Source organism: Gymnogyps californianus, chromosome 11 (genome assembly GCF_018139145.2).
Source record: "Gymnogyps californianus isolate 813 chromosome 11, ASM1813914v2, whole genome shotgun sequence".
Lineage (NCBI taxonomy): Eukaryota > Metazoa > Chordata > Aves > Accipitriformes > Cathartidae > Gymnogyps > Gymnogyps californianus.
In genome coordinates this window covers 8,175,415-8,198,268 of record NC_059481.1, presented here as the reverse complement: position 1 = coordinate 8,198,268, position 22,854 = coordinate 8,175,415, and the positions used below count along the sequence as shown (strand labels likewise).

General features: G+C 37.6%; 1 protein-coding gene across 3 annotated transcripts in view; it reads left to right on the top strand.

The window, feature by feature from the left end:
• The window catches only part of RNF111 (ring finger protein 111), a 54,894-nt gene that overhangs the window by 19,241 nt on the left and 12,799 nt on the right, over positions 1-22,854 (top strand). For all 3 annotated transcript variants that reach the window (XM_050903105.1, XM_050903104.1, XM_050903103.1), the window contains exons 3-9: positions 4,501-4,627; positions 12,308-12,471; positions 15,266-15,463; positions 16,357-16,676; positions 17,533-17,788; positions 18,561-18,918; positions 21,954-22,079. In XM_050903105.1, coding sequence (XP_050759062.1) covers positions 4,501-4,627; positions 12,308-12,471; positions 15,266-15,463; positions 16,357-16,676; positions 17,533-17,788; positions 18,561-18,918; positions 21,954-22,079 — 1,549 coding nt within the window. The remainder of the gene's footprint in view (positions 1-4,500; positions 4,628-12,307; positions 12,472-15,265; positions 15,464-16,356; positions 16,677-17,532; positions 17,789-18,560; positions 18,919-21,953; positions 22,080-22,854) is intronic.

Here is a 22,854-nt window from a genome sequence, read left to right as displayed (position 1 = left end):
TTTGGATTCAAGCCAGTGTAGTTTATCCCTTCCCTTAAGTTGGCTGAGCACTAGGTTTCTATCATAAATCAGGCTTTTAAAAGAGAGGGGGGAAGCTTCTGTAAAGAAGTTACTGATATTACTGATTATTAGTCATGTAGAAAACCTAATTACTAACTGCTGTTGATGGGTCTGAATTGTTGGGGTATGCAAAACTTTCAAACTAAAATTTGGTGTTTTGCATGCACTATAAAATATTATTTGTGGATGTGAGTAATCAGTGGAAACTAATAAAATTCTTGCTGTAGTTTTCAGTAGAAGTTTTGGTTTTAACCAGCTCATTTAAAATGTAGAATGAGTCTTTCAGTGGTAGCCCAAAGGCTAACTTAGTCACAACCAACTAGAGTATAATTTGCTTGCTGTGTTTTGTTATTCAGGAGATGACAGAGAGAAGTAGTGTATACCTGCAGGACGATAATTTTCTGTTTGTTTTATAGCCATAGTTATTATGCCGGAAGTAGTACAAAATACCTCTCATAGATCTGCATAACTATTTTGCTGCCAACAGTCCAGTGAAGGGAGATTACGTTGAAGGAGTATAGGATTAGTATAGTAACACGCTCGTTTTACAGATTTAGCTGTTCTCATACAGAGTCAATCATTTAGATGATACATCAATGAGTAAGGTATTCATATTTATACTTAAGTAAGATCAGATTTGCTTGAAGTTCATTCCGGACAGAAGATGACTGGTCAGTGACTGGTACGTGCATAAAAGCAAATAAATGAAGTACACCTTGTCATGGTGGACTATATAAAACATCCTGTGTAGTGGATTGCAGGGTGAAAAGTAATACTGAGAAGGATGTGCAAGTATTTTGTCATCTGGTATATTTCTGGATTTGGATTTTTATTTGTTTTGTTGTGGTTTTTTTCCTTGGGTGTTGGTATGTTTTGTAAATTGTGCAGTACATTAGAACTGGTACTTACTGTAATATCAAATTCTGTTGGTTTTATGCCCTTCCTAAGAAATTTACTTTACAGATGTGTATATATACCAAGTATATTCCCATGTAGATCTAAAGATGTAGACACCTTAAAGATGTGTTCAGCTGTTTACTGCTAACGTGTAGCCTGGGATTCACCAGATGGCTCCGAAGAGTTACATATATGGTAAATATTTGAGGCATGCGAGTGCCTCAAAATTCTCCTGAGCAAATATTTTTAGAAACAATACAGCAAAACCTCTGAAAATCCATTTGTTTTATTCCTGCATGTCAGTCATTTCACTGAAGAGAGTTTCCTTCTGCTTTATAGGGTTGTGCACTCTTAAAATTCAAGTCAACAGACTTGAACTACTCCGACTGACATACCAGTAAAGTTCACCTTCAGACAGTAACTTAACCTGCGAAGTTACATTATGTGGAACTGCAAAACATCGTGGCTTTGCTAGGATTAGGCTTGGAGTAGTTCAAACCAGCAGACTTGAATTTTAAGTGCATTTGGCAGTGAACGCCCCCACCCCCCTCTTTGGTACTACAGAACATTCAAAAAGGCATCTTAAATTTCACTAGTTCTTTGGTATCAGTACAGTTTTAATTCTTAATCGCTTTGTAAATGAAATGCTCTAATGCTAGGATAAATCCCTTATATATGAGCTTCCTGAAGTTTCAGGGTGCTCTCTTTGGTAGCTGTGTTGCTGCTCATGTGCTGCAGGCACCCTGTGTTGCTGTCAGCCTGTCAAGGAGGCTGACCTCCGAGACCTCATTTTGACAGATTGTTTCAGAGACTTTTCTTTGTTTTAACACTATCCTTTGCTCTGCTTTGTAGGAGCTTGTCTAAGTCAGAATAAACTGGTGTGGTTTTGTTTGTGATGTTTCAAAAGCTGTGTTCTCTTCCTTGTAGTAATGTATGAGGAGAGGCAAAGAAGAAACAGTAAATCCTGTTGACAATGAAAGATTAGGTTTTCATACCACTTAGTACTACCGGCTCTATGGCTGGTGTCTGAATATGGAAGAGCTACTTGATGAGAATTATGAACATTACTTCAGTGTTGCTTACGTTACTGAAGTTTTGCTATTTGGCTGACTTTTTATTGTTCGGATAACTGTAATGAAACCAGTTTTTATTAGCCGATTGTCTAATTTGTATATACTGTTCTCCAGACTGCTGCAATGTTCTTAAAATAAGCGAAGTTCACATGTATGTACTTTTCCCCTTGGTGTGCTTCTAATAGAACTTACGTGAAAGCTCTTTTTGTTTAAAAGGGGTACAAAGTTGTGTATGATCATAACTTACATTCATATTTTTTTCCTAGCAATATAATCTTACTAAATGCCTTACAAATATTTACATAGTTTAGAGGAGTTGTTTTTCTGCTTCATTTTGAAGAAAGTGTGTATAATTGGCTCCTTGTATAGGAAAGCACTTCATGGGATGAAAACCCAATCAGTTTGTGGTTTTGACTTGAGTGGGTGCTATTAGAAAGCATGAGCAGTAGGACATAGCATACGGTTGAACTATGTCTACGCTATATCCTACTTACAGCAACTTCGACTATTTTCCTAACAATTTTCTTTATTGTTTTGGAAGTCATAAAACCTGTTCATCCTGTAACAGTCCTGATGGTTTCTACAGTCTGACTCGTGTAGTCTGTAAAATCACATCTTGACGAAAGATTTGCTTAAAAAAAGGATTAAGTAAAATGAACTTTCAAACCATGACAAAGGTGAGTATCTGAATTGTGTAGATATTCAGTTGAGAATTTCCTTTGGTTTTCATGAGATAAGCTTGTGTCAGAATTTCAGTAGGTATGCATACTGGAATTACATGGCATATGATTTTGTCCTCAAGGAGGTGCTGTTTATTTTCAGAAGTAATGAGATCATACTTAAGCCTAAATCTTCCTGCTTTTGCATGTGTCATAAATTTCAGTAAATACTGAGCCTGAGGACATGTGGACTCCCAGGAGTGCTCTCAAACTTACTGAAATTCAGAGAAGTGCATGTTTAGAAGCACAGAGATAGAAAAAAAAAAAACCACCCAACTTTTTTTTTCTAGCTGACCTTTCACCAGCTGCTTGGCTAGCTGGTTTTGTCTGAGAAGCAGCTAAGACAGTTTTGTGTAAGGAAGCTGTTGCTTATTTGCCCATGATTTGCAAGACGTCAAAAGCATGACATTTACGTTCTTCTGAATGTGATGATGACTTTAGCTGCCTTTCACTTTGAGTAACTGGCCTCTCTGTATTTTCAATTTTAGCATGTGACTTTGTTTTTTAGACACTGTAACGTTTTCAGTTTTTCCCAAAATTTTCATGCAAATTCTGAGAATTAATTTTGTCATATATTACTTCCAATTGTGAGAATTTGGTGAATACTAGTATTTGGAAGCATCGCTCTTTCCATCTTCAGGCACCAGTTTCTCTGTGATAAGTACGACCAGAAACAAACAAAGGCCATTGGAAAATAAGTAATGCAGCTTGTTTTTTCAAAATATAAAAATGTTGATATTTGTTGGGGGGGAAGATAGTCTGCCCCGCCTTGTCATTGGGTTGAGCAGATGAGAACAGTCAGTCCATACAGGATGTAAGTATTGACTTGAATGACACCAAATTCTTCAGGCACTTTTCTTGAAGAAATTTGCAAATCTCAAAATGGTAGTTTGCTATTTCTAAGCTATCTAGCTCATTTATTTAGTGAGTTCTTTTGTGCTCAGTGTATTACTATAGTGAATAATCCATAGCTCAATTTAAGTATTCTAGATAGCTCAAACTTGTCACTGTCGGTATTACAGCTGTAGAGAAGTGTTTCCCTGTGTCTGGGTATTAGGCTGGAACTTTAATCATTCTTCCTGAAGTGGACATTGTTTCCTATCAAAACTTGTCTCTACAGTGATTTTGTGGGTTTTTGGTGGTTGTTTTTTTACCGTGGATAGTTTCATTTTAACTTCCCCTGTCTAGTACATGATTGTGAGTGCCACTGAAAGTGTAGATGTAAAGACGTTTATAAACCCGATGGATTTGTGGTCTTCATTTTGTTGTAGAAATAAAAAACATATATTAGTTGGTGCATCATTTTTCTCCTGTTGCCGCTGTTTAGCCTTGAGACTTTAATACCTACAAAAACATTTAAAAAAAAAAGCTGTTAATGATAACAAATCACCACTGCTTTGCTAGTTTGAAAGTTTATTTTGTTTTTATATTAAATGACTCAATTTCATTGGTGTTACAGCTAATAAAATTCACCGTAATTGCTTCCAATACACAGTAGAATGTAAGCTTGCATATCTACCCCTCCCCCCCATCTTCTGTCTCCTTCCTTTTTTTACTTCAATATTTACAGCAGAATTGGTACCTTTAATAATTAGGTCATGTATTTGACAGTTGCACCTGAAGTTTTGACATAAACCATGAAATTCTCTACCTATATGTATTTTAAGTCTAGGAAAAAAATAGTCTCTTACATTGACAGCTCCTGAGACAGATGACGTATACAAACTTTCTTCTTCCTTTTTCCTCATCAGGAAGTATTGATGAAGATGTTGTGGTGATTGAAGCATCCTCCACTCCCCAGGTCACTGCTAATGAAGAAATAAATGTTACCTCAACAGATAGTGAAGTGGAGATTGTCACAGTTGGTGAAAGCTACAGGTGAGACTTGCATCTCTTTGTATTAATACAGTTTTGCTTGACTCCAAGTTTGTCACAAGGCTCTGTATCATTAAAAGCCCATAAGGTAATGTCGCAGAAATTCTAACTAGGATGCATAGTATGCATTTTTTATTTAAAAAACAAACAAACAACAAAACCCAAACAACAACAAAACCCCAAAGAAAGAAACAAACAAAAAACCCCAAATCACAGCTTTGCCAAGGCTTGACATTTCAACTAATCTGAAATTGTTGAGGTGGATGTAGTTAGTGTGACTGGGCAGAATTTTGGGGAAGCAAAGCTGTACAGTGAGATCCTAGAGGGAGCAAGTTTAGGCTGAGTTGGCTATCTAGGGATTAGCTGAGCATTTCTCAGGAAAGCATCCTACTTTTTCGAAGCTGATGCTGTGTATGCCTTCCTGTTCTTCCATTCCTCTCTGGAAGTTTTGTTCCATATTAATAGATTCTGCAAAATCTGACAGAAGTGGAGTTACTTGAAGAAGAAAACTTGAAATTGTCATGTGCATGGGACTGTTGGAGATGCCTGCCTATTACATATGTTTTCATATTTGTGAACATGAAGACAAAATTGTAGAATACGAAGAATGACTATCCATTTTTTGTAAAATAGTGACAAAGGAACAGTAGGCAGTAAATTATGAAAACATTCCGTCTGTCGTCAGATAGTGCTTTTACTAATGCAATTTTAAATTTGAAATAACAGACAAGTTTTCCTGCAAAAATCACTTTTATTATGATAAATATCACATTGAACAAACCAATTTTATGTTTAAGACAAATGTGTGCATAATGTAGATTTCATGAACACTTGGAACTAACTGTATTTTTTGTTAAACTCTTGACACACAAAGGATGTCATACTCACAAAAACATGCAGCCTGAATCTATAGCAAAGAGGAAGTGGGGAGAGATGAGAGAAATCAACATGTAAAAAATTCATTTCTTCAACATTATGTTTCTTTATGTTTCCTTCTGTTTAAAAGAAAACAAAAGTTGTAGAATCAACAGATGCTCTGCCTTGAGGTGATTAGAAACACGTTTCTAGACATAGTTGATTTAGCCACATGAATGTGTTTGTTAAGAAGAGTCGTTAAAGCTTATGAAACAACATGTATGCTTGAGAAGACTTGAGCTAGATCAAGTTAATGCTTTAGCCTCTTATAACTTGCATATAAAGCTTTAAAGGGTAAAAAATTAGGCTAGATGAAAGTGATTGTGCTTATAGAACATTAATTCAAACCTGATTAAAGACAGATAAGATGCTTTTAAAAAATAAACAGCTTTATCTCTTTCTAGCATCAGTAAGAAATGTTTGTGTAGTAGCCATAAAAGACTTGAAAAAATTACTTCTTCCCTTACCTTCTGCAATGCTATAGCCAAAACGGCAGCAGCACCCCGCCCCCCTCACCCCCCCCCCCCCCCCCCCTTTTTATTGATGTCAGTGGTGTCTTTACTGGTGACTTAAGTGAGAAGGAGATTGAACTAAGGGCACTTTCTGGTGAATTTAAATTTTTGGCCTGTTTGGTTTGTTAGACCTTCGAACATGCAGACTTCTCAGAGGCATTTGATTATCTTTTTTAAGATCATAACAGAATGGTGAAATGAAATTTTGCTCTTTAACTATTTACTGTACTTGCTCTCAACTGTTGAGAAAAGACATCACTGAAAATGTTCAGCTGAAAACTTTTTGGGAAGATTAAAGAAATAATTGAGTTTTTTGTATTGGAAAAAGTCATGATTCTATGTTTTTTTTAAAAAAAAAAAAAAAAAAGGTAAGAAAACAATTCCAGGAAGTTTGCTATGAGGAGGAAGAGTCTTAAATTCAAATCTTGAGCCTGAAATGTCAGGAACTTCTAAACTAGTCTTTTATACTTTGAACATAGAGTATTTCCTATGCAGGTTTTCCTGTGTTTCAAGCATATTAGTTTTGCCAACCACGATGTAAGGAACAAAGGCAGCTCTGGGACATCTAAATGATAGTTCAGTATAAAATTGTAAATATAAATACTGTAAGCAAACTGAACATTATGAAGGTTATTTACCAAACTCAGAATACTGTTCAGAGTGAAATAAATGGTCACTTCTTTATAACTTGTATATAGATGAGAGATGTTACTCTATTTTTTTTAAAAGGCAAAAGTGTATTTTTGGATGGAAGTAAAAAAAGAAAAAAGTCAAATCAGAAATGCAAAAATGATGATACCTCTTTTGACACTTCATAGTACTGCTAGCTTTTTTCTGTGAGATCTGAGGCTAGCTTTTTAATGCTTGTTACATACACTGAATACTCTAGACCTAAGACTCTTATTTTTTTCAAAACTCAATTATTAGTTGAGTAGCAGTGTATATCCCCATAGTAATATACGGACTTACAGAATGCAAATTAATAGTAGTGAAAAAGATTGTAGATTTGAAAAAGTTTACTAAATTCTGGAGGCTGTCACTTCGACATTTATCTTTATATAAAGCATTCTGCAGGGAAGTTGGAACTTTATACCTGACAATTTAAAAAAAACCTTAAAATTCTGAAGTGTTCATCTGGACCTTAGTAAATAAAAGATGAATCTAATAGTAGGCTCTAAATTAAAGCTGTGGTAAGAATCTATGGTTGGGATATTTAAGCATGTTAAAGCTGGTGTCTCTACCTTCCTAAATGGAAGATAAAAAGCATTATTTTTTTTAAAATACTTTTAAGCAAGTAGCCATGTATAGATAATAGGAATATTTTAATTTATTTACAAATTACAGGTGTCCTTACTTTGAAAGGAATTGATGCACTTGAATACAGGGGCTTTTTTTGTATGAATGAACTTCCTAATACCTGAAGGTCAGCTGATGGTTGAGTGTGCGTACATGCTTACTGGGTGTTTAGTACTAAAGATCAGAAAGAAGGAAAGAAAATTGGTGAACTGTTTAATCTATCTCTTCCTGAATCCTCCTTTCAGTCATATGAAATTTTTTTGTGGGAGAAGTAAACTACTGGAAGAAAGAAGGAAGCCAGCATTCTCCAGACAACACACCTGGATCCCTTAGAAACTCAAAATTTGTGTTTAGACTTGGAAAAGCTAGAGACAAAAAAAATAGTTTTGTGTTGAAAATGTTGAGGCAAAGCATCTGTTGTGATGTAGAACCAGGAGCATGCTAGTGGACATGAGATCATCTTTTCACTATTATTGATGTGTTGTGGGCAGGATGGATAAAGAACATAGAAAATAAATGTTCCAAGAAGGAAAATCCTCTCAAAGAAAAAGGTAGTAATGCTGAATAGGGAGAAGATAAAAAGTTTGAGAGCGCTAGAGCTGTGTGAGAGAAAAGGTTTCTTTCTGCAGTGCCTTCAACCAGACTTTTTAGGTAACTCTGCAGGTCCTGCCTTGCTTGTCATGACAACAAATAGTACAATTTTGTGCTCGCTTTTAAGCTTTGCTGGCTCTTGTCTTAAGTGCAATATTGTATGGGCTTTAAGAACCTCCCTCCCCCCCCCCCCCCGGCATTTATGTCTTGTCATCCTCCTCCACTCTGTTAGTGAAATCCTACTCTGATGATTGCTATTTTCCTAAAAGTAACGACATCTGATAAAACTGGCAGTGGACTCTGGAAAAGGCAGTAATGGGACACCATTACTCAGCAATCAATACATAGTGCTTGATCCTAAACTACACGTACTATACTTTATCAGTAGCATCAATGTAAAATTGTCCAGTGGATAGCCACTCATTTTGCTCTTCTAGAAGTAAGGAGGAGAGTGCTCAAGGAAAACACTTTCTTAATTTCATTCACTCCTGAAGAAACTATTTTGAAACTTACTAAACCCAGTGAAAATAATTTGTCCCTAGAAAAACACTTTCAGTGGGAATTGTTAAGCTGCAGTTTCTTTGAATTTATCCCACAACTAAGAATTGCAGACCCCAAAATCTTACTCATAATTTAAACCAAGAAATTACCGCAAAACTTCGTGACTACATCCCTTTGTTGGTTCTTTTGTTACAAGAGCTGGTTAATTATTTGTCTGGTTTTTATTTGCCTTGTGAAATCAAGATGCTAATGCTCTTCTGCTTGTTTTCTGAGTGGTTGCTGGTGAGATGCAGTTGGTAGCATGTTGAATCCTCACTTGGTCACATGCATACAGAAATTTGTCTTTTTTTCTTATGTTGCACACAGTCTCAGGTTTGAGAAAATTACATACAGAAATCCGTGTGTTAGTTTCTTCCTCAGTGTCCTTCGTTTTGCTCGATGCGCCATATTCCATCAAGAAATTGTTATGTACTGATGATTATTTCCTCCTCCTCCCTTCTCCATCAAAATAGGGCCAGTTTCAAAGCATAGAGAAAGTAAATCTTTGATGTAAACTGCAGTCTCAAGCAGCAGTGTAGCAGCTGGAATCATAGGTAGGAGGATGAGATAGGCGATATCTACCAAAATGCTGTGAAGCCTTCACTGACGGTCCTTTTCTGATAAAGAAAGAGCTATTAAGATCTGGTTGAGAGTCATCTTAGCATTAAACGGACTAAACAATTTGGTCATGCATACTTCAGAGGTGGACTAACGTAGTCATTTTGACATTACATGGACTCAGCCACAGACTGAATATACACAGCACCATATACCTAACATTCATTAGTCGTTCAGAATAATGTCCTATTTAATCATAACAAGGAAATAAAGACCCAAACCTCTAACTTTAAGACTGTTTCAATTCAGTAGTCCTTTGTTTCCACCTCCATCTTTGCTTGAAATCATACCTGATTCAAAAACTCTTGAAGATTATTAGCTCACTGTACAGTTGTATGCTAGGCCTTTTTTCTCTTCGTCTCTAGTTTGATGCTTTGTCATGTTGTTTGCTTGTTCTTTTGTGCAAGAAGAAATCCAAAGACATTTCTTATTGTTGAATTTACAGCTTGCATTGAAAAATGAAAAATATGGATGTAGTAGGTACTGTGCTGGTTTTGGTATGAAGCTGGAGTTTCTGTAAGAGAAGTAAACACTGGCAATGCTGCGTACCCTTCCATACTTCATTGGCAATCCTGCGTACCCTTCCACAGCTAATTTCTCCTCTCCTTTACTACCAAACCCAAGGTGCTCCCATGAACCTTAACTCTTAGTTAACTAAAGGGGCGGGGAAGATGAAGTAGGAGGTGAGACCTTAACATCTTCTTGTATTACTAAAGTGCACCTTGGGTCACCAGAGAGTAATAGTAAAGTTTTTTAAAGGGGCTTGGGAGGTAAATTTCGTTCTGGAGCATTAGTAGGACACACACAAAGCACACACAAATCAGTTTGGATGTTATGTAAATTCAAACTGTAAAGAAAATGTGCCTTTTTGAACCAACTTGTTCTTTAAATTACGGTGACTAGTGAGGTGAAATTGAAGTGTAAACCAGTTGAGAAGACTGCAGCAAGCATGTTTTTTGCACTACAGGAGAATACACTGATCTTTGTTAGTGAGTTACACAGATGGGGTGAAGGGAGTACAGGCAGAACAGAAATGTAAGCTGAGCTCCATGGTGATTTGTGCAGTGGGTTTTGTTTGTTTTTAGTGAAGTCATTCCCTTTTCTTCACATTTTCCTCTTCTGAATTTCTGATGTCTGAGTACATTGTTTTTCCAAATTGGAAAATAAGAGCCACTTGATTTATGTAAATACTGGAGAGTCAAAGGTTTTTGAGAGTGAACTGGTAAATACAATACTGTAAAAATATTCTTCCCTTAAGGACAGTATCCTCCTAACTTAAACTCCAAAGCATCATTGATTTGAGTGTTTGGGTTTGTATGGCTAAATTGAATAGAATGGGTGCTAAGTATTATATTAGAGATAAAATCATCCCTTTCCTTAGGTATGGTTACAGGCTGTGGTGGGTTGACCCTGGCTGGACCCCAGGTGCCCACCAAAGCCGCTCTATCACTCTGCCTCCTCAACTGGACAGGGGAGAGAAAATAGAACAAAAGTCTCATGGGTCGAGATAAGGACAGGGAGATCACTCAGCCATTACCGTCACGGGCAAAACAGACTTGACTTGGGGAAAAATTAATTTAACGTATTACTAGTCAAACCAGAGTAGGATAATGAGAAGTAAAACCCAATCTTAAAAACACCTTCCCCCACCCCTCCCTTCTTCCTGGGCTTAACTTTACTCCCGAATTCTCTACCTCCTCCCTCCAGCGGCGCAGGGGGATGGGGAATGGAGGTTGTGGTCAGTTCATCACACGTTGCTTCTGCCGCTCCTTCCTCCTCCTCAGGGGGAGGACTCCTCACACTCTTCCCCTGCTCCAGCGTGGGGTCCCTCCCACGGGAGACCATCCTCCATGAACTTCTCCAACATGAGTCCTTCCCACGGGCTACAGTTCTTCATGAACTGCTCCAGCGTGGGTCCCTTCCATGGGGTGCAGTCCTTCAGGAACAGACTGCTCCAGCATGGGTCCCCCATGGGGTCTCAAGTCCTGCCAGCAAACCTGCTCCAGCGTGGGCTCCTCTCTCCACGGGTCCACAGGTCCTGCCAGGAGCCTGGTCCAGCGCGGGCTTCCCATGTGGTCACAGCCTCCTTTGGGCATCCACCTGCTCTGGGCATGAGGACCTCCACGAGCTGCAGGTGGATATCTGCTCCACCATTCACCTCCATGGGCTGCAGGGGGACAGCCTGCCTCACCAGGGTCTTCACCATGGGCTGCAGGGGAATCTCTGCTCTGGCGCCTGGAGCACCTCCTCCCCCTCCTCCTTCACTGACCTTGGTGTCTGCAGAGTCGTTCCTCTCACATATTCTCACTCCTCTCTCCAGCTGCAATTGCTACTCCCCTGTAACTTTTCTCTTTCTTAAATAGGTTATCACAGAGGCGCTACCACTGTTGCTGATGGGCTCAGCCTTGGCCAGCGGCAGGTCCGACTTGGAGCCGGGTGGCATTGACTTTATCAGACATAGGAGAAGCTTCTAGCAGCTTCTCACAGAAGCAACCTCTGTAGCCCCCCCGCTACCAAAACCTTGCCATGCAAACCCAATACACAGGCTTATGATTTCCTCTCAAGCCACATTTCATTTAAGTTTAATTAAGCGTTACACAAAGCTGTGTTTGTTCTTAGAGGAGGGGGAGGGGAATAATATTCAAGAGAGGAAAGTCCAGAGATTCTGCACTTTTAGGACATTTTGGAAATTTAAATGAAAATACAGAAATTAGTCTCTGAAAATATTCTGTCACAAGTTAACATGCAAAAGAAATTAATGTTTACAAATTTTTATTGTCTTTACAGTTCTGTCATCATTCCTAGATCTGCTGTTTCAGATTGCATAGGAATAGTATAGGATTTGGAGACTCTTCATTTACTATTAACAAAGTTTAAACATAACATGGGATATAATTGCTGCCTGACTGTGGTTGTAGGGTTTCACAGTGAATTTTTTTTAAGTTACCTGTATGTATTTCATAGGAACATGGTTTAAAGACCTTTAAACTCTACCTGTTGGGTATTTGCCATTATGTTATCTGGTAGAGGCTGCAGTAATGTTTGTAAGTGCACATCTAATGAATGCGAAGTTGTGGGATATTTCAACATAACAAAATGCTTTTCTAATAATAATCATAATAAGTACTTCAAATAGCTTCTCAAATAGTGAAGAGAAAAATTTAATAATGGCAAAATTAAGGTCAATACTTAAGGTATTACCTTTTTTAAGGTCTCGTTCAACACTTGGACACACAAGATCACACTGGGGACAAAGCTCTAGTTCTCATGCTGCACGACCTCAAGAACAGCGGAACCGCAGTAGAATTTCCACAGTCATACAGCCACTGAGACAGAATGCAGCAGAAGTGGTGGACCTTACAGTGGATGAAGATGGTAAGTTGCATTGGTCTGAGAAATCTCTTCCTTTTTCAGAAGCAGGATGATCAGTGTAAGGGGAATGGAGTTAATTGCATTAGTTGTAACATACCATTCTATGAAAAAGTCTCAATTCTAAACAAACTAATTTCTAAGCCTGTCAGAAAATCCTCTTGCAGCCTTCCTTTTAAAATTAAAAGTTTAGCCATTCCCAGTGGGTCTACTAGATCTAATTTTTCTTCCAAAACTGACTTGGGTGTGTGTCTGAGGGCTGACTCACCAGGCAGAAATTACAGAACAGGTTGGAACTACTTCTTTAAAAATATGCACTTACTTCAGTACAACACTATAAAAGGAAAATCTATCACTGCTTATGCTTCGAAATAGTTACTGTTCTTTCAGGCCTCGGAGTAAAAATAATTTTTAAAAAAGAAAAAAAAAATCCAAACTAGTAAAGCATGTTAGGTTTCTGAAGCTGTAACCTTTCATTGTTTCCTAACATTGAAACCTACTGGCACTTAATAAATCTATTCCTGCTGAAAATTATAAGAGCAACTTCCAGGTATTGTCAAAAGTTGAGAGAAGGAAAAAACTAAAGCTCATGTACGTTTTTGCAGGTTTATTTTTTTTGGTGGTGGTTTTGGGGATTTCTTGGGTGCATGTTACTTCTAATGTTCAACAGAAGTTTTGTCCTGTTGTGGTTCTGTCCCTGAGTGCATCGCAAGCTAGTATCTTGGAATATCTTATTCTTCAAATTGTCTTGATCTTTGGGGTGGGTTGGAGAGAGTTGGAAGGGTTTGGAATTGGTTTTAGTTGTTTGATTTTTTTTTTTTTTTTTTTTTTTAAGGAAGATGGGATGACTTACAGATTCTTTTCTTTATGGATTTACTGTGAAATATCTCAACAGCTCTATCATTGAAGGGGAATAGGCATCTATTGCTTTAATTTAGTCTTTAAACTCAAATTATAGAATTTAGTCTTAAATTCAGGAACCAAATTATTTTTAAAAATATTATTGCTGAATGAACTTTTACTTCTGTAATGTGTATGTTTAAGACTAGCTGTTTCTCCCCCCACCCAGAGGAAATACCTTTCTAAGATGAGTCTCCCAGGATTTCAGGGATATTATTTTTGGGTTTAGGCATCAAATTTCACACATGAACTAGTGTAAAATGATAAAAATTCTGAATTAACACTGTTACAAGGCAGCTATGCACTTTATCATAACTTTACCGATGTCTTCAAAGATACTGGTCTTAAAACTTTGCTAGCTACTTGCATGAGCCTAAGGATCATATCTCCATCTATCTTCCTGGATTAATGTCTGTAAAGTGTGCTGAAATTAAGTTTCTCTTAGCTAGTAGTTTGAGATTGACCAAGCCCACTGGCTTTTACTGGTTTTGTGGGGGAGAAACAGAACTGTCTGTATTGCTGATGGTGAGTCAGAACAGTAACAGGTTAGCAGGGTGATTGAGGCTGATAGAATTGAGAATTGTCTGACTGCAGGATTGCTTTCAGAATGTATCAGCATCCAGTGTTGAGCACTGCGTGATCACGTATCGATGTAAGGCTATACGTCTCCTATATACTTGCTGTTTTTTTCTGAATTCAAACATTAATACATTTCTCCCAAAATGTTTTCCTTTAAATAAAATCAGTATATTGGAACGTCACATTAAAATCCAAAGAAATTTAAATGTAGGTATTGGGTCATGTTTTTTTAATGTGATGAGTTGGAAGACTTGCAAGAAGGGAAATATGTTTATTTGCTTGCTTGCTGAGTTGCTGACATACCTACTAGATATAGAGAGAAATCTTGAAAACTAGTCATTGAGTCTTCGTGTAAGAGAAGTATTTGAAGTGTCTTGATGCTTTTTTTTTTCCTGATATCCATGCAGACATTTTTACTAAAAAAACCTGAGCTGTTTCTGATTATATTCCCTTTTATGGTGTCTCATATTCCTAGTCATGTCATTGCCTTGTCAGTAATTAGAGAGAATTTCAAACTTGCAGTCAAAGGCAGACTTTTTCAAAACTAAATTTGAATTATGCCGCCAGGTATCTTTTTAAATTTTAACCTGTTTACAAGTGTGTAGTAGAGAACAAGATTTATCAAATGTTTGGTGTATTTCCGTGGATCCAATTAATTATATTGCTATTACCTTTACAATATGCAAAATGAACATGTATGTACTTTTAACAGAAGTCTCAAATACTGATTTAATGAATCTGCTTGTACTGAGACTAGAAACCAAGTTTACCTTGCTATAGCCTTTAGTACTATGCATCTAGAATGATGGAAGTTTGTAAAGTAGTACTGCTAGTTTAGATGTTATTATGCTGTTCTTCATTACTTATCTGAAAGTTTTTCTGCGCTTCGTAGGCATTAAAACAATGGTAAGGGTAATACTTAATCATAGAGTAGTTTGCCTGTGGATTTATGAAAGGGTTCAGCAAGTGTTTTCATGATAAAGTACCAAAGTAATTTAATTTCCTTTCTAGCAGTATTTTATTCAGTAAATAAAACTTGATATGCCAGATTTGGTTGGGAATTGATTTTATATTCTTAAAATTTGAGTTGATTTAAAAAAAAAAAAAAGAAAAGAAGATCACTTTTTTTCCACACGCGAGTGAAACAGAATTAACTTTTGTATTTTGTACCTGTCAGGCTTTTGTGTTCTGACTTCCTTAGCATCTGGCAAGACCAGAATCGATAATTTCTTGTAAAATAATTAAAAACCAGCAACAACAATAAAAAAAACCGAGCAGCTTTTAAAGCTTAAAGAACATGAAAGCTTTTTTATTTTGCTAGAGCCGACAGTTGTGCCAACCACGTCGGCTAGAGTGGAGCCGCAGGTCGTGAGTTCTGCTTCCAGTAACAGTTCTAGTACGTCTACCTCAGAGCAGGCCTCTGGTGCAGCTCCAGACGTCTCCAACAGCCAGCCCTCTGCAGCACCAGAGACGACTTCTAGTCTTCCCAGCGGCGGCACTGCTGGTACTTCAGCTGGAGGTACAGAATAAGAGAGCTTTCTAAACTGTTGTGTTGCCTCCTAGTACAAAGGAGGTAGAGGAGATTAATCGGCATTCTCTAGATTAAACAGCATGTGAACTTTTAGTACTAAACATAACAGTAGTAAGTTGAGAGGACAGGAATCTGAAAAAGATCATTGATTTCTCCCCAAAGATGAAGGAAGTTGTGCTGGAGCCTTCTGCTCTTGCCTATTGGAATGATTTGGTTATACCTAATGAACCACATCCTTGCTTTCTGAGGAGGTAGAATGTAGTTCACAGGGAATTAAATCTTCCATTGCAGTGTGTTACAGGGGTGGGTTTTTTTAATGTGTATTGTAAGGAAGTGAAGGATGTATATAGATTCCTTGAACCTCCCCCTGTAGATTACTTCACTGGATGCACATTTATACAGATCTGTATAGATACTGACCTATAATAGAGCTGTATATACAGGTAGCACTCATAACATCTCTGAAACATGGGTGCTCCGCCACTATCTGCAGGTCAGGTGACGTACAAAAAACCTGAGCTGACCACAGTTGCACAAGAATTTGAGGTCTCTGCACACTAACCACAGGGCAGTCTATCCTCCTTTCCCTACTGATAACATATCTTAAATTAGTGGAATAAGGCAAGTGTCAGTTCATGTCCCCAGTAGCTCCCATGAGTACATCCACCTGAACCATTCAGTTTTGGTTCATTTGGCAGGCATAGCTAAATCTTCTTTTTTGTACCCAGTTTGTTTTGTTCTAGTCTAGATCTGTTTTTCAATTGGTTAATTATTTAATCGTGAAGTACAATTTTTTTTTTTTTTTTATTTAAGACACTGCTTTATGGTGATCAGCTTTACTAATTTCTTTCACTTCAATATTAACTTTCTTTATCTTCAAGATGATATAAGAAGAACTGCATCTAATACAACACTGGAAACTGGTCCTCCGGCCATGCCAAGGTTACCATCGTGCTGCCCTCAGCATTCTCCTTGTGGAGGACCTTCACAGACTCATCATGCATTGGGGCACCCGCATACAAGCTGCTTTCAGCAGCATGGCCACCACTTTCAACATCACCACCACCACCACCACAACCCTCACCCAGCTGTTCCACTATCTCCTTCATTCAGTGACTCCAGCTGCCCTGTTGAAAGGCCTCCTCCAGTGCCTGCACCTTGTGGAGCAAGCAGCAGTTCTGGCACCAGTTACCATGACCAGGCATGTTTAATTCTTGTGGCTCTCCCTTTGCAATTTCAAGTTGTTATAGATATGAGAGAATAGAATAGGATGCTGAATTGTGGATTATCCTCTTGTTCTGTAGCAGGCATTATAGAAGGGAACTAAAAGGAAAATTTGAGCTATGCTATATGGACACAAAAAATTGAAATTTTACAGAAAGTCATAATCCAACAAGTAATCATTGACAGCTGACATCCTCTGGATGACTGTAAGATGATAGCTGCTGTTTAAGCAAACCAAACATAAATACCTTGAAATACACTCTGCCAATCATAGCAGTTTTGTGATGCAAATAATTGAGCTGCTTTAAGGGAAGAAAAAAAATCAAGTCTAATGTTCTGTTTATAAAAGAGTTGCTCTTCTAAAAGCATTGTTTTTTAAGACTTTAAGTAACTAAAATCACAGCTCTACAACAATACGGTTATAAGTAAGAACAATACTGTGCAAACTCAATTTACAACATGCAGAACTATCAATCTGGTTTCTGTTTTAAATGTAATACATTAGGCACAACTGAAAACGCTAAAGATTAGGTTTTGCCTCCAAATATTTCAGTGCATGTAGCTCCCATATACTCACTGATTTATCCATTATAGGGTTTTTGGGTTTTTTACACAATCTGGTGTAATGAATTTAGTCTCTCTCACCAGATTCAAGAACTTTGGAATAAGAAATGTTAACCATATCTAAAGAATGTTCCAGAGTCGAGCCTTAAAACTTAAAAATTTGGATCCCAGTTGCTTGTGATAGTATTTTTTTATTACATTATGTTTGAGGGTGACTTTGTTTTCAATGTCTGAAAAATTGCTTGAAAAAAGATGGTTTGTTTACGCAGCAGGCATTGCCAGTAGACTTAAGCAGCAGTGGTATAAGAAGTCACGGAAGTGGTGCTTTTCATGGAACATCTGCTTTTGACCCCTGCTGTCCTGGTTCTTCATCTCGAACTGCAATTTATGGGCATCAGGCTGGTGCTGGCCCAAGCCAATCAATAACAATAGACGGATATGGATCAAGTATGGTTGCGCAGCCACAGCCCCAGCCTCCTCCTCAGGCATCGCTCTCTTCCTGTCGGCATTATATGCATTCTCCTTGTAAGTACTGATAGGTACTGGGTACCTGGGGTGGAAAACCCAACAAACAAGAAAGCAGCTTCCCTGACAACATATGAAAACTACTATCTGCTTGCTTTGAACTTAGAACTGGCCTAGCAAAACACATATTAAGAAATATATTTAAACAGTTCAGCTTGTGTAGAGGATTTGAACAGGATCAAGGTGAAGTTAAAATATTTTCTTTTGAGTGACCTTAATAACATTCAGACTTCAAAAACTGTTTTTACTAGGGAAATATTTTTCATCTCCTTTGTATTTTAGCAATGCCTTTTTATTTCTTTTTCCTTGGTCTGTCCCTTGTCCTGTCCCCCCAATGAGTTCTGCTTGAGCAAGCTCAGAGAGTCAACTCATTTGTTTGACTGTGATTTCTTTTTTTGGATTTTATTGTCTCCACAGAATAGTGGACTGGGGGGGTTGACTTTTTAAAAAATTAAACAAACTTGAAGTAAAATTTCTCACCATATATACCTTTTTCAGCATGCATCACACAGTTTTGTTTTGGTTTGGTTTTTTTCCTTTTTACCAACATTGGCAAGTGGAATACTTCTGGCTGCAGAAAGTGTGGGTTTCTTGTAGGGTATATTGCTGGAATCACTTTATTTAAAAACTGCATAAACACATATTCCCATGTTGCCAGTGTTTACACTGGTGTAATAATATTGAAGCACCTGTGTGAAGATACTTTTTAAAATAAATTTAAGTCAAAACCTGCTACTGACCAAATTAAAAGCACCTGATGTTTTCATTGCAGATGCTTCTTTGACCAGACCTCTTCACCATCAAGCTTCTGCATGTCCTCACTCTCATGGAAATCCTCCTCCACAGCCACAACCTCCACCTCAAGTAGATTATGTTATCCCTCATCCAGTGCATCCCTTCCATCCGTCAATCTCCTCTCATGCATCTTCTCATCCTGTTCCACCTCCACCTCCACCACCAACTCATCCTTTAGCCAACGCAGCTGCTCCAATACCACAGCATCTTCCTGCAACACACCAGCCTATATCCCATCACATCCCTGCAACAGCACCTCCAGCACAGAGGCTACATCCTCATGAAGTGATCCAGAGGATGGAGGTCCAGAGAAGAAGAATGATGCAACACCCAACGTATGTCACAAATGTACTCAGAACAATTTCTAAACATATAATTCATTTCCCTCAGGTTTGTAAAATGTTGCATGTGAATCTCAAACTGTTAATTGCATGGTTAGGAACTGTTAGTATTAAACCATGGTAAGAAGTGTCTTTACATACCGTCAGAGTCACGTGAGCATTAAGACTGAACCTGTTCGTTACATCTCTCAATAGTGTCTCCAGGTAAGGCACGAATGGGGCATGGAAGAGAAGGGAAGCTTATGTTTCTCTTGCCCATAACTCATCCTCCAGATAACAGACAGGAATTCCTTTTCAAGCTGGACAGCCTAGAAAGTACATCATAAGCTCCTTTCAAATGTGTTCTTGACAATGTGTTTTGCTTTGTTGATGCTGTTAAGATTCTTTTTCTCTAACTAATGCTTGAAAATAAAATGAACAATTTATCATAAGAGACCGTTTACCAGGTTTAATTCAGATTTAACCTTAGACACTTACCTAGCTTTACTTGCCTTCATGTCTTTAGAAGAGAAGGAAGAGACTGAATAATATCTGTATGAGAATGTGGCCAATGTTGAGGTGTAGCTTTGGTGATACTGTTTGAGAGATGCTACTGTTGTTGCTAAACTAGATTCATGACGCTAATATGAACAGAAATCAGGTCACTACTGGCTTGGTATTCAATCACAAAGTAACTGAAGTGATTTTAATTCTGGAGATAATGCTTTTAAATATCCAAGAGAATTTCAAGAATGAGCTCTCTCATTGTTGCTCCTAACTTTGTTACACAAATTCTACTGGTAACTAACTTAAAACTGATTTAGAAGTTAATGTTTAAACAAAAGTTTGCTTTAACTGCAACTTTTGAAGCAGTTTCCAGGTAATTCATAAAAATATCTATAGGCAGTAACTGCTCACAAAGTGGCACATGACTGACTTCCCCCCCGCAGGAAAGTCAAATAAAACCCTGCTTTCTCAGTCATTAAAACTTTGATCAGTCTGAACCTACACCTGTTCTTCTGTTATCTTTGCTATGCAAATGGCGTAACCTCTGAACACCCTAACCTAAACATACAGGCATACCGCTTGTATATGCCTGTGATTATGCAGCCATACCCAGAAATTCATTTTGGAACATTCAAGGCAGTGAATGTGAGACAGCAAGATAGCATTTTAAGGAAGAAAATCAGTGGTAGCTATCTTGTCAGTTCTGGAAACTTTCTGGTAGTTAGGGGATTGGAAATGTGAATATAGGCATTTCTTAGCCTAGTGAATTTTCTTTGTATGTATAGAAACTGTAGTCAAATGTTGATAATAGGTTCTTCCTTGACAATTCTCTCTGAAGTCTCCAATCTTAGGTCAGACAGTGTCAGTTTGCTCAGTGAGGTTTCTCCTCTATAGTTTTGTTTTGTGATCTTATGAAATTGTTCCGCCCTTGGTCTTTCTTTTCCCCTCTAATCCTCATACAAATTACATGCAAAACCAATACTGTAGGTGTCTTGGCCCAACCTCATCTAAATCAGATTATACTCTGACAACTAGAAACTTGCATATATTCGCTCTGTTATTTAACACACAGACTGAGACCGCCAGCAGACTTGCAGTTCCTTTGGTTCTGTGTTCCAGCATCTCAAAGTGTTCTTAAGATGTTGTTTCATCCTTCATTTCTAGAAATAGCATATGGATAGTCTAGCTTGTATACCTTCTGTCTAACAATACAGGACTTTTTCAGGATTGGAAGTAGAGAATGGTTAGAGTCCTCTTCTCACTGTTACATCTCAAGTGTGGGTACAACAGCTATAACTTCCTTAGGGTCTTGGAATCAGCCACAAAATGTGCAAAAGGCAGTGTATGAGGTTGCACTGCATTTGTATAACACGGATTTTTCTGTTTATTTTAAATCTGATCACCCACTTTATACTGAGATTGTGGTATAGACAGCCTAGGAGTTTTACATTCATGGAAATAATTTAAAATGTGTTTCTTTTAAATTAAGACTCCTTTTAGGAAAAATGGGCCTACATGACATTCAGTTTTTATGGAACTATGGAAGTTGTTTTGCTGTGGTTTTTTTTTTTAATTAAAACATGTTCTTCCAGATTTTTTTCAGTTATTTGATAAACTGAAGGGAGGTGAGACTTAGGAGTAGGTTCTGCTGATAGGTCTGTTCCCATGTTGGTCTGTACCACTGCAGAAAACTAGTACTTCTAACATAATTTATACAATCTTGACAGATTTCTCTGGAGAAGTGTCAATTTACAGTGATTAGAATAGCATGCTGTTAAGTAACTTTTTACTTCTCTAGACATGTAAATTTACAAAATGTCTAGTCTACTTTGTCAGGTAGTTTAAGGTGGTACTGAATCTGAAGACAGTGTACTGCTTTTGGTAAAATCCAAGTTTCTAGGTTGAATTAAAAAAAAATACTTTCTGCATTGAAAGCAATGGAAGGAAAAATACCAATCCATTTCTTTCTGTAACTGGGAAGTGGTAAAGTAACAGAAGTCAGCCAGCAGGTTTTTCTGAAGATTTTTTCCAAAACTGTTGTTGTTTCATACCAGCTAGCATGGAAAAAACTGTGTGCTTTATTTACCTGAGCTATGACACAAACATGTTTCAAGGAAAATGTCCTCTGATTACTGTATTAAGTTTCCCCTAATTACTTTTGCTGGTACAGTTTTACTAGAAATAAACTGCAGCATAGCTGTGAATGACTCTGAATCTCAACATGACTGTCATGTGGCCTTTGCTTTCCTACCTGCAGTTTGAGGTTGGGATTAAACACTTTGTCAGTCCTTCTGTAGTCACGTCTGGCAAGTGAAGGGCAGATCACAGTAGCTGAAGCTGGCTTTATCTTTGAATATGAAATCTGTATTATAATTAGTCTCTAACATATCTAAAGTTGGAATTAAAATACTGTATGGGGAGTCTTGTTTTTTTTATTTTATATGCATTCCAGGAATTCCGTCTGTAACATTTTGATTATGGATGTTGCTTTCTTGATAGTAACAAGTATGTGAAATTAACTGTTGCTGGTTTATGTTGTTTAGACGCGCTCATGAGCGGCCGCCTCCGCATCCTCACAGAATGCATCCCAATTATGGTCATGGGCATCACATTCATGTGCCTCAGACAATGTCTTCCCATCCTCGACAAGCTCCAGAGAGATCGGCCTGGTTAGTAATCAGATACTATTTTAGTTCTTTGGGACTCAGGACAAAAGACCATCAGGTGCTGATCACAGTGCTGATAATGCTGGCTGTGATTTTAAAAAGTGCTGCATGCACCTGTAGTTTAAAATCTGTAGATGTTGATATGGCTTTGAAATATTGCTTTGAGTATTCAATATCTTAAATATATTTCTAGGGTTTTTAATCCATTGATTTTAAAATGGAATTGAGTGTTACTGACTCTAGTTATTTCAAGAATTGATTTTTAAAATAGGCAAGTAAAACATTGCTGAAGACTATTCTTATGTTCTTTGTAAAATAGGTTTGGATTTGAGTTACAAACTAATCTCTCTCCTCTTTGTCTGAACTTATTTAAAATTGCATCAGGCCCACTCATGAAGGTTACATTTAAGTTCTACAATATATTTATTATAAAAAAAAAAAAGACACTTTTGACCATTAAGGAAGAGGTGCATGTGTGACAGCCACTGTTCCCACAGCGTGAGCTACGAAGAAGACTCCACACTGGTAATATTCCTGGGCACAATAAATGTGGAGTTGTCTCTACTGATTTATCATACTAAATCTTCACAGCTGATTTAAAAACAGCTTTTAGTTATGGTAGCGTTAAGATGATTCTTTAGCAAAGTTTAAATAAGTTTAAGAAAAATTCTTATGTAAAATTGTTACAGTAGCTGTGCTGTGTTGTATGCTTTCCAAAGCAGTGGAATTGTATCTAGGAGTCAAGATGTACCTTTACTGTAATGCCACTTTCATTCAT